This window comes from Pyxicephalus adspersus, chromosome 2, assembly GCF_032062135.1.
Source record: "Pyxicephalus adspersus chromosome 2, UCB_Pads_2.0, whole genome shotgun sequence".
Taxonomy (NCBI): Eukaryota; Metazoa; Chordata; class Amphibia; order Anura; family Pyxicephalidae; genus Pyxicephalus; species Pyxicephalus adspersus.
Window position 1 is genome coordinate 157,885,412 of NC_092859.1, and position 11,444 is coordinate 157,896,855.

At 41.1% G+C, this 11,444-nt stretch overlaps 1 protein-coding gene across 2 annotated transcripts in view; it reads left to right on the forward strand.

Moving 5' to 3' along the window:
* Nucleotides 1-536: 536 nt before the first annotated feature.
* NCAPH (non-SMC condensin I complex subunit H) overlaps nucleotides 537-11,444 on the forward strand; it is a 23,340-nt gene continuing 12,432 nt past the window's right edge. Inside the window, exons 1-6 of one of the 2 annotated variants that reach the window (XM_072402863.1) lie at nucleotides 537-582; nucleotides 4,833-5,076; nucleotides 5,668-5,758; nucleotides 6,243-6,335; nucleotides 6,420-6,558; nucleotides 10,568-10,683. In XM_072402863.1, the coding sequence (XP_072258964.1) occupies nucleotides 4,841-5,076; nucleotides 5,668-5,758; nucleotides 6,243-6,335; nucleotides 6,420-6,558; nucleotides 10,568-10,683 (675 nt within the window). In that variant the 5' untranslated portion in view covers nucleotides 537-582; nucleotides 4,833-4,840. The remainder of the gene's footprint in view (nucleotides 583-4,832; nucleotides 5,077-5,667; nucleotides 5,759-6,242; nucleotides 6,336-6,419; nucleotides 6,559-10,567; nucleotides 10,684-11,444) is intronic. The other variant, XM_072402865.1, reaches the window with a different exon arrangement.

Genomic DNA, 11,444 nt, shown 5'->3' on the forward strand with positions numbered 1-11,444 from the left:
GGCCCACTAATTTGTCTGTGTTTTTAGCCCACTGTGTATTTGAGTTTGACACTGTCGCCTTAAGGTATTAAAAAATAAAAGTTGCTAATAACAATGGAAAAAAATATTAATAAACAGTATTTATATAGCACCAACAAATTAAGCAGCACTGTATATTAAATAAGGGTTGCAAAAATGAAAAAAATTCAAAAAAAAAAAAAAAAAAAAAAAAAATATATATATATATATATATATATATACTATATATATGAATATATATAAATAGAAATATGTATTTATATTTATAGATATTAATATTATAAATTATATTATAAATATATATATATATACCTATACCTATATATATAATTGAAAATGCCATGGAAATAGACAAGTGCTGGCATTTGCCCAAAACAAAAATGGCGCAGCGATGCCCGGCTTCAATTTTTTTTTTGCCGCTGTCATTTTGCGTCCTTACGCTCCGCCCATCAGCTGTCGCTGTGCTGTAGAACTGCCCTCAGCCGTTATCTCCTGACGTCATTACGCAGTACGATAGCGCGGAATTTTTGAAAGCCCTGGAGCCGGAAATCAAGCAGCCGAGAGGTGGGTAGTGTTATATTTTGATACCGGGGGCACTGACTGACGGCGGCGGGTCGCTGGACGTTATAGGGGCAGTGTGAGGTGCCTGGCTATCCTCAGGTACCAAGTGTAGGCTGTCAGTGGGGTTGTAATATACGCAGAGCTCGTGTATGCTCTGCTGCTGTTTGAATAATAAAGCTTGTTGAATGAAAGTTTACTAAACAAACTCAATATAGAAATAAAAATATATAAATTATAATATACAATACAATAGTTATATTTACCTTTGTTATTTCCTTGGGCCCATACTCACCTGGCCACTGCTGTGTGTTACATTATTGTTCCATGTGAGTCCCCATTACAAGGGTTAAAGGTGAGCCATAATAAATTGGTGGCCCCTATACAAATAAAGGGTTTTTAAATTAATATATATTTATAAGCATTTTTGCATTGCCATCCCTTTCCATTTCTTGCTATGTTGATAACAAATATGGACACCCATGTCATACCCCAGGCTGCTGCAGAATTCAATGCATGTTCCCATTGCTTGAGATTGGGTGCTGCAACATTGGGGGGGTTGTCCTACAAAAACAAATGTTCTAGTGCTCAACAGAGTGATCTGACAATGAGCTTTCAAGGAATCAATTCATTTGTATTGGCTACCCAATGCACTGGGAAGTCGGTGTGTTGAGCTTTGGAAAGTGTAGGGCATGGTTGCACATTCCAGTGTGGTGTAAATATATATTTTGGTGCAATTAGGAAGGATGCAGCAGTGTACCAGCACATTACTGTGTGTTCATGCATGTATTACTTCCTCACTCATAACCTCGTCATAAACACGGCTCCAAGACATTTCTAGAGCTGCCCCGACTCTCTGAAATGGTCTTCCTCGTCCTATTCGGCTTGCTCCTACTTTCTGCTCATTTAAAAGAGCCCTCAAAACCGAACGCTTCCACCTCACCTACCCGTCTTCTGTCTCCTAAACCCTCACTATTCACCCCTTCCTATTGTGTGATACTTCTCCCACCTCTAAGCACAAAGCCTCCAAGGATACCTACATCACGCTTCCCGGGAGGCTGTGGGTCTGCGCATCCCCTTATCTCGGGCATGCATATTATTATTATTATTATTATTATGTTTAAACAGGATTTATATAGCGCCAACATATTACACAGCGCTGTACATTAAATAGGGATTTCAAATGACAGACTAATACAGACAGTGATACAGGAGGAGAGGACCCTGCCCCAAAGAGCTTACAATCTAGTAGGTGGGGGAATTTCACACACAATAGGATGGGAGATATGTAGTGTGGGAAGTAGTGATGCTTTCAAATGACAGAAGAAGCCGGGTAGGCAAGTTTGAAAAAATGGGTTTTGAGTGCTCTTTTAAATGAGCAGAAAGTAGGAGCAAGCCGAATAGGACGAGGAAGACCATTCCAGAGAGTTGGGGCAGCTCTAGAAAAGTCTTGTATCCGTGCGTGTGATGAGGTTATGAGTGAAGAAGTCAGTAGTATGCATAGAAAAAGCCCTTCCTTTAAAGTAAGAAGAAAATTGCAGATCTCGCGCATACGCAGTGAGATCGTCAATCTTCCCATCTATGTCACCTGATCTTGCGCCTGCGTAGTGCGAGATTGGTGATGTAGGAAGAAGGTCCCGGAGGAAGAATGATGTCGGAGCCCGGAGCTTCCTCTGCACCGGGCTGAAGACGAATACCGGAATGACGCGTAACCCAAACAAAGAAACTCGCCCCTGGGTTGGGTGACGTAGAAAGAAGACATAAAAATGGCACCTCCTGGCGCTCAGGGACGGCGCGGGACCCGATAGAAGACACCCCCGGATGGATCAGACTGCCCTGTAGGTAAGAGGTTTTTTTTTTTTTTTGTTTTAGGCACGTTTCAGTTTAGTTCCTCTTTAAATGTTAGAAAATAGAAAAATAGTAAGTCATCCTGTACAAAGAAAATACAAAGGATGGAACTATATATGCAAGAGCCTGAGATATAAGACTTTAAGGTTTACATTTCTATATTCTCTCCAGAAATACACTCAATAGGAAGATGCTGTAGGTGGGTGGTCAAAAAGTGGGCGAGACAACACATGACAATTGTAGCGTTTCCCTTTCTTGCCATATGAATCCAGTTGCCTCTAATTCTGTCATCTTTCTACTGCCCCCTTCTTCTTTGTTCCAACTTTCTAAAGGCCACACTTTTTGCATTTTCCATCTATTTTTTATTATCCTCCAACTGTTCAGTGCCCCTGTATTGTGACCCAGCTTTTCAGTAATCATCCAAAAACTGCTGGGTAGTGCGCCCAGCTAAAAGAGGCGGGGGAGAACACTGCATTTGCTTTAAAGGAACATGCAGGCTGCCATTTCTGAATGGTAATTGTTTAACTGATCCTCAGAATTTAGTATTTTTGAAACCGGTAATGCAGAACAGGTGAGCAAATCAGATGTTCTTCCTTCATTGGATACTTTATCTGCAGCATGTTTGTTTGGGGTCAAATTTTAAACCCATATCTTTCGTAACACGAGCACTAATGATCTACTGCTATAGTCCAGGCTTGCTGCCAACTGGTCTTGTTGCACCCCTCATGATGTCTTTACACTGCCCTGGACCCTGTGAGAAAAGTCCAATCACCAGGCAGCAGCGCTGTCACTGAATAAGTTCCTGACATGTTGCATAGCATTTTAGATGTTGCAAAGTATCTGATTATTCCTATTGGGGCATTTAGCTAGTGGGAAGATATTACCTGCCCTGGACTTCCCATATAAGATGTTTTTTTTCCGCTTCAGGTATGTATAATCATTGCAGATTACTTTCTTCTTGAACGGTTCGCTCATGTTGAGCTTTTAATGCCAGCCAAAAAATATAGTTTTATATAGCATTGGGGGGGGGGGGTTAGAGGTGCAGTCAGTTCGTGTCGCTGATGCTTCCTTATCTCCATTTCTGGTGATATTCTGAGTAACCAGTCAAAGAATTATTAAGGGATGCAGATGAAGACCTAAGGCAGCATACAGAATTCAATTTTAGTCACTGGAAACGATCTTTCATGATTGGTTGAAGCGACAAAAGAGTGAGATGAATGAATGAACGAGTGCTGTACACACAGAACCATTTTGTTTTATGGAGGGGGGTGGAACGAATGAGCAAGTGGCATCCTGCCATGCTCAATTGATTAGTATAGTGGTTGCTCTTCGTCGGTTGTTCATGGATCTGTCAGGAGAGATCCATTACTGACGTTGGGCAACTGCTGCACACATGTCAGACTGTCGCCCGAGACCATCCCAACCATTCATATTGGGCAAGGATCATCTGACGTGTGTACATAGCCTAAGAATGCTTGGTTTCTATAAATAGACATTTCAAGGAACAATGCCTGTATTTATAAATTTTTTCACCCATCAATTAAGCTGTATTTTCATTCACAGTTTTCCGAATCCCTATGTAGGGCGGTGATCTCCCCAGGCCCTTTTAGCTGGGCGAACCACCCAGCCGGACGGTTACTGAAAAGTTGGCCCACAATACAAAAGCTGCCACCCACCTACAGCTTCTTCCCACCCAGCTTAAAAAAAATGTCTGGGGTTGAACATTGCAGGGTACAACCTTAGGGTTACAGTGGCAAAGGGAGAGCAATCTAATGCTAAAATCACATTGTTGCTTTTTAATTTAGGTTTATCAAAATCCAGTTCAGTAGGAATTTACGTACATCCTATGTGACTCCAGGTTGGAGTTATTTTCCTAATTCATGTGTTTCTATGCTGTGAATTCTCTCTTTTGACAATGGTCTCTGAAAAGTCCAGCACTTGAACCAGGGGAAACCCTGCCCTGTATATATGAGATATGTGGCGCTATAGGAACTTTATAAAGTAATTGATCAGCTTTTATTCTATGTTCACTGGTGTGTAAAAAAAAAAAAACACATTATTGTTATGCTGAATGCTCTGGGCAGCGCGGTGGCTCAGTGGTTAGCACCCTGGCCTTTGCAGCTCTGGGTCCCAGGTTGGAATCTCGGCCAGGACTCTATCTGCATGGAGTTTGCAGGTTCTTCCCGTGTTTGTGTGGGGGTACTCCCACATTCCAAAAACATGCAATTGGGTTATTTGGCTCCCAAAATTGACCTTAGACTGTATGACTTATGACTATGGTAGGGACATTAGATTGTGAGCTCCTCTGAGGGACAGTTAGTGACGTGACTATGGACTTTGTACAGTGCTGCGTAATATGTTGGCACTATGTAAATACTGTGTAATCATTCTACTCTGTTGTGTTTTAGCAGGCATCATGAATACCTCTACTCCTCAGTCAGGAGGGCGCCAGAAGCATTTTTCACCAGTGGGGGAATATTTGTCTCCAGCTACCAGACCCCAACCCATCAGTGCGGCCGGCACCCCAACTCTGCAGAATTTCACCAGCAATGATGACGAATGGGAAAGAAAACAACGGCGGCGCTCCAGGGTGATTGATCTTCAGCTCAGTAATGTGGATTCTCCGGCATTGAGCATCTCTCCCGCTCAGAGGTAAGTCCCAGCAAATGCTCGGTCAGTGGCTTCAAATAAGAGCAAAAATAATACAACTTCCTCTCATGTGAATAGGAAAACATTCATTCATGGCAGCTAGCAACACTAGCATTGTACACTGAGCTGCACATGTGCATTTCATTTGTGCCTGATATCTTGCTGGATCACCCAGCTTCACTGATGAAAGTGTATCCTCTCCAGCCACATCAAAAATGACTATAGGCTGGATTCATACTGTTTATCTTTCATCGTGCGTGGTAACGTGTAGGATTTCTTACAATAAAGACCGGTCACTGCTTCTCTCCCTGCTCATGCATCCAGTCCTGCTGTAGTTTCCTGCCGGTGACCCATAGTGGGTGGGCCTGTTGGGTCCTTCCCACAGCTTTGCTCTCTAAGCAGTGGTCTGGGCTACTTTTACAACGTAACTGGGTTTGTAAAGGAATATATTAAATTAAAAGCTAAGTAATTTTTTTAACCATTAGGTCTAGGTTTTATCACTCATTTGATTGTTACAATCTATTGCATTTGGTTACATTAGCCGCAGCTGGATAAATCCATTTACTGTGAAGTGACTGTATTCTTTCTAAACAGGTCTGAGGTTAATTCGCTCCTCCTGCCCAAGCTATCAAATTCTCAGATCTCGGATCACTACTCCACCTGCATCAAGTTGTCCCAGGAGAATGTAAGTCATCTGCTACATATCATTCCATATTCTAATAGTCATATAATGTTGCTGGATGATTACCTAGCCTGTTCATACCCTAACTTTCAAGAAACTGTTATGTGCTCGCCCACATCAGTCTGTAGGATCTCTAGTGCTTGTCATAAATTCAGACAGTGGTTAGTACATTTGCATTGCACATTTCTGAAATCAAATCCCACCTAGGATACTTCATGGAGTTCATATGTTGTCTTCAGTGTTCTCCCCAGCACCTTTTAGCTGGGCGCACCACCTGGCACTTTTTTAGTAACCACCCAGCTGTTTTTGCACTGTAACTGAATTACACTATTACTAAAAAGTTGGGTCATAATACAGGGGCTGCCACCCACCTACAGCTTCTTCCCACCAAGAATAAAAACATTTCCGTGGAGAATACTGGACTTGTATAGTAAATTTAGCTATGACTAACCACAATACCCAATCTTTAATTAATGCTTTTGTTTAGAGAATAACAACAAAGAATGCATTTGGACTTCATTTGATTGACTACATGAGCGACATCCTGAATGAGAAAGGAAGTGAACTTACTAACTTCAAGGTGTGTTTTTTTTCTTTTCTCTTTTGCTGCAATACGTGTGCATTTCTGTTTTATATTTATGTATTCATGGTGGTTTCTGTGCAGGTTGCTGCTGGGACACTGGATGCCAGCGCCAAGATTTATGCTGTGCGAGTAGACGCGGTGCATGCTGATGTGTACAAAGTATTAGGAGGCCTTGGAAAGGAATCACAAGGAGCAGAGCAAGCAGAGGGCCAGCAAGCTGGTATGTAGAAATTGATGATAATCCTTGCTCTAAAAGGATATTCCACCAGGGAATGTAAGATAATAAAAATGTAATTAGTACACTTTATGCAATTGTAATTAAAGAATAATAATTCTAATTACATGATCAACATTCTTAAGTTGGTCATATTAGACAAACTTTCATAGCAAAAAGCTTTTTGCTAAACTTCCAGATATAAGAAGCTGAATTGGAATTAAACAATTGGTCTACACAATGCATAGAGTGTGAATTATTATTATTAAACAGGATTTATATAGCGCCAACATATTATGCAGAGCTGTACATTAAATAGGGGTTGCACATGACAGACAGTGACACAGGAGAAGGAGGGGACCCTGCCCAGATGAGCTTACAATCTAGGAGGTGGGGGAAGTATTACACAATAGGAGGGGGGTATGAAATGGTGAGTAAGTAGTGAGGGTTAAAGAGAAAGAAGACGGGTAGGTGAGGTTGAAGCGTTGGGTTTTAAAGGAGCAGAAAGTAGGGGCAAGATGCATGTGAGGAGGTTATGAGTGAGGAAGTTATTAGTAGGTCATTGGAGGAGTGAAGAGAGGGGTTAGTGGGGATTTTTCTATCAGTGCAGAATGGTAAGTGAGACAAGGCAAAGCACAGGAGATGAATTTGATTCTCGGATGGAATGGAAGCCCGTGAAGAGAACTACAAAGAGGCAGCAGCAGAAGAGTGATGGTAAGGCTGTGTATGGGGTAGGTGGGTAGGTAGAAAGGATGGATAAGTTTGGCTGCAGCATTCTTAGCCATATTTCTATGCTTGCTTATGCATGACAGGCTATCTGCTGATCTTCTATCCATAAATTTATTTTATAGATTTGAAGAAACTGATTGAGGTCTATAGAGGCCATATATTTTTACACATATACCAATATGTTGTTATACAACCTTGTTTGATTTATGCCTGGAAGTTCTCATATATTTCTAGCTTTCAGTATTTAGTTTTATATATACACAGAGGAGTGTGAATAACAAAGAAATTAAGTGAATGGTCGCAGACTGATTATAGGCACTGAGTGGATGCATGAAACTTTCACAGCCTTTGATGCGTGAAACTAATTTTCTCCTCTCCTTTGGAAAAGCTGACAGTGCAATCCCAGCAATACATGCCTACTGTGAATAAAAAGTATAAAAATGTTCTAAAACCTTTGAACAGATTTAATTTCTTTTGATGATACAAACCAAGAAGTTTCCTTCAGTCCTCTGTAGGCAGAGAAAGTGATGAAGTCAGCAGGTAATCTGAATTTGGTGAAAGGTTCTGTTACGTTTTGTAGAAGTCTGGCTGCAAGAATTATCCTGCATTTAGTTATAGATATCTGAAGGTTTTCAAACAATTCAACAGTCAAACAAAAATGTTTTTTTTTCTTTTTTTGTAATCAATTTTTAGTAAAAGGAAAAACAAGAAATCTCCAAAACCATGTATATAACTATGGTCTCATAAAACAACTGTACAGAGATGGCTTTAGGCAAAATCATAAGAAATCCGGGTAAAAGAAGTCAATATGAAAACAAATCACATAAATATTCAACTAAAAAGTATGACGTTTATAAATGTTGTAATGTGCAGCTATATCTATTTAAAGCATAGAGTATTACATATAAGTGACAGAAAGGAGTAGAAAGATAGAAGTGGAATAGAAAGGGGAAAGAGTCCCAAAGAGGGAATGACGGAGAGCAAAGGGGTAAGGGGAAGTGTCCACCTCGTCTAGCCTTTCCAGGGCTCCTGCCCAGAAGCCCGAGTGCTAATAACCTTACTCGAAATTCAGCAGATTCTGCAAAATCTATCCATATTAACCATGTTTCTGTGTAGACTTCATTACAGTCATGTAGTTGCGCAACATCAGCTTCTCCATTCCCTGAATAGGGGATGATTCTGTTGCTCATTCCCGTAGGGCGTTGGCTCCAGTGTTCCATTGCCAAAATATAAGGGTACGGCGACAGGGACACCCCTTCCTCGTACCATTAGGATGGTCACAGGCTCAGACAAGACCTTGTGGATCATGACCGAGGGACAATCGTATGGAGCAAATATTTTTTCCATCAGTCCTCAGGAAAGGCCTATTTGTTGTAATGTAGCTGTTAGAAATCCTCAATTTATTATTATTATTATTATTATTATTATTACTACACAGTATTCATATAATGCCAACATATTGCTGTACAAAGTTCATAGTCATGTGACTAGCTGTTCCTCATAGGAGCTCACAATCGAATGTCCCTACCGTAGTCATATGTCATTATTACAGTCTACGGTCAATTTTTGGGGGAAGCCAATTAACCTAACTGCATGTTTTTATAATGTGGGAGGAGACCGGAGTACCCGGAGGAAACTCGCACAAACACAGGGAGAACCTACAAACTCAATGCGGATAGTGTCCTGGCCGAAACAAGCTTCTAATTGCAATGCAAACAAACCAGGAAGATTACCAGTGACAGATGACATGACAGCTTTCTCCCTGAACATGAAAAGACCTAATGATGCAACATGGCTGTTCCCAGCAGTAACGTGTCCTATAAAACAGGATAATGAACCTGATTAAAGCTCTCCAAGACTGGAAAAGATAGACTGTCATGGGAAAACATGGGTGATCCAGCAAACCTACAATGGATCTGGTCCAGGATTGAAAACATTTGCAAATTATTTTTAAGAAACCCATTCCAGATTTACTGGGTCACCCAGGTTCTCCCTTGATAGTCTATCTTCCCCAGTCTTGGGGAGCTTTACCGCCTTGGTGGTATTCCCGAGTGGTGAATTTTACATACTAAAAGTGGTAACCCCGAGCCACACCAGGGGTAGGGAAAATAAAATCCTACCTATACCTCTCGATCCAGCAGCGTCCTCAGCGATCCCCGGCCGGCTTCTGCATCACATCCTCGATGGGATCCGTGAAGCGTCGGTACACCACGGAGGCGTGGCATGGTGGGAAATTTAAAAGGAGATTACATTGTAATCTACTTTTAAAACCTTGATCACCATCATAAAGTTATAAAAAATAAATCCAAAAGTTTATTCTAATATTGTACCCTTGTTTGGACAAATTAAAAAAAAAATATTTTTTTAATAAAGTTTATTTTATGTACCGTATTTTTCGGCATATAAGACGCACCCAATTTTAAAGGAGGAAAATCCAAAAAAAAAAAAAGATTCTGAAAGATTATTCCCCTTCTGATCACCCTGTGCCAGTTTAGCGGGGGCACGCTTGCTTCCGGGATCGTGTGTGCAGGCTTCTCCTCGCTGGGTCTGCAGGAAGGCGGAGACACGCGCTGCAGCCAGGAGGAGAGGAGAGAAGACGAGAAGCTCGCAGGATCGCGGTATCGGGTAAGTATGTTACCGGTTTTAATTATTTTTAAAACTTGCATTCGCCGTATAGGACGCACCCACTTTACCCCACAGTTTTGGGGAAGAAAAAGTGCGTCTTATACGCCGAAAAATACGGTATTTAATTATTGTATTAAAATTTATGATTTGCGTTTCAAACTTTATCATACCCGGGAGTTATTCCTAATATTTACAAGCCTAAAATAATAAACAACAAATTTCCACGCAAAGCAATGTACTGCTTTTGACATAAAAATACGGACATAATTAGAACGCCAAGGAGGGTTAATAAATCTTGACCATGGTGTTCTTTGGACAGATGATGTTACTCTGGGACAAAGGCAGGTAGGATAACTATTATATTTTATGTGACTGCATTTCAGATTTAACTAGGTAACACACTGTTGCCTGTCGATAAACTTACTACCTGTGTGGGCTACCCAAGGCTTTTGTTTTACATACTTATACAGTTGTGATCCCAGGGTGGGTGGGAAAGAATTGTAGGTATGTGCCAGCCACTCTATTTTGACCCAGCTTTAGTAACCACCAAGAAACATCCAAGGGGGTTAATAAAAAGCACAGGGTGGTGCGCCCAGCTAAAAGGGGCTAGGGAGAGCACTGGTATAACATGAAGTGATCCTTATCTCCTTATATTTTAAAGGTGATGCTGATAAAGAGCCACAAAATAAAAAACAAAGAAAGAGGCAACACTCTGTGGATACCATCGAACAGAATTTGAACAACATCACTCGTTCTTCAACAGACCGCGTAGATCAAGTAAGAGTCTCCTGTTAACAAGTTAAAAAAATTCAGCCTCTAATGACGAAGGGCAGAGATGTTGGTATACACCTGATGCAGTGTTTAAACTTTTATTATCAAGTAAATACTCTTATCACTTATCAGTAGAAGATCAATAAAAAGCCTAAACTGACAGTCTGCTCTATTAGTACCCGTCAGAGCTGTCAGCCCAGCTTTCGGAATGTTGAAGTTTGCATAGGCAGCCACCACCTCTCTATATATCCTTCTGACAATGTCCTGCTGATAAGTCATTTAGGTCCAACGCATGGCCTGAGCCTGGCCTTCAGTAGTAAAGAGACTGGCTGTAAAGGTAACTGCTGACACCTTGGGCCTAATTTTTTTTAAAGCTCTCCAAGGCCGAAGAGGATACACTTTCATCACTGAAGCTGGGTGATCCAGCCAACCTGGAATTAATTAAGTCAAAGTATTTTGCTAGCAAGTGTTTTCAATCCTGGACCAGATCCGTTCCAGGTTCACTGTATCACCCAGCTTTACTGATGAAACTATCCTCTCCAGCCTTGGAGATCGTCGTTCTACAAACTTGTTTGTTTATTTTCATCCAGCAGGCGGACCGTCTCCTGTTTACAAAGCTCAATAACTCAAGCAAAGTTTATATACCGTATTTTTCGGACTATAAGACGCACTTTTTCTTCCCCAAAACTGGGGGGGAAAAGTGGGTGCGTCTTATACACCGAATACATATTAAATATACCGGTAATTAAAAAAAATCATACTCACCC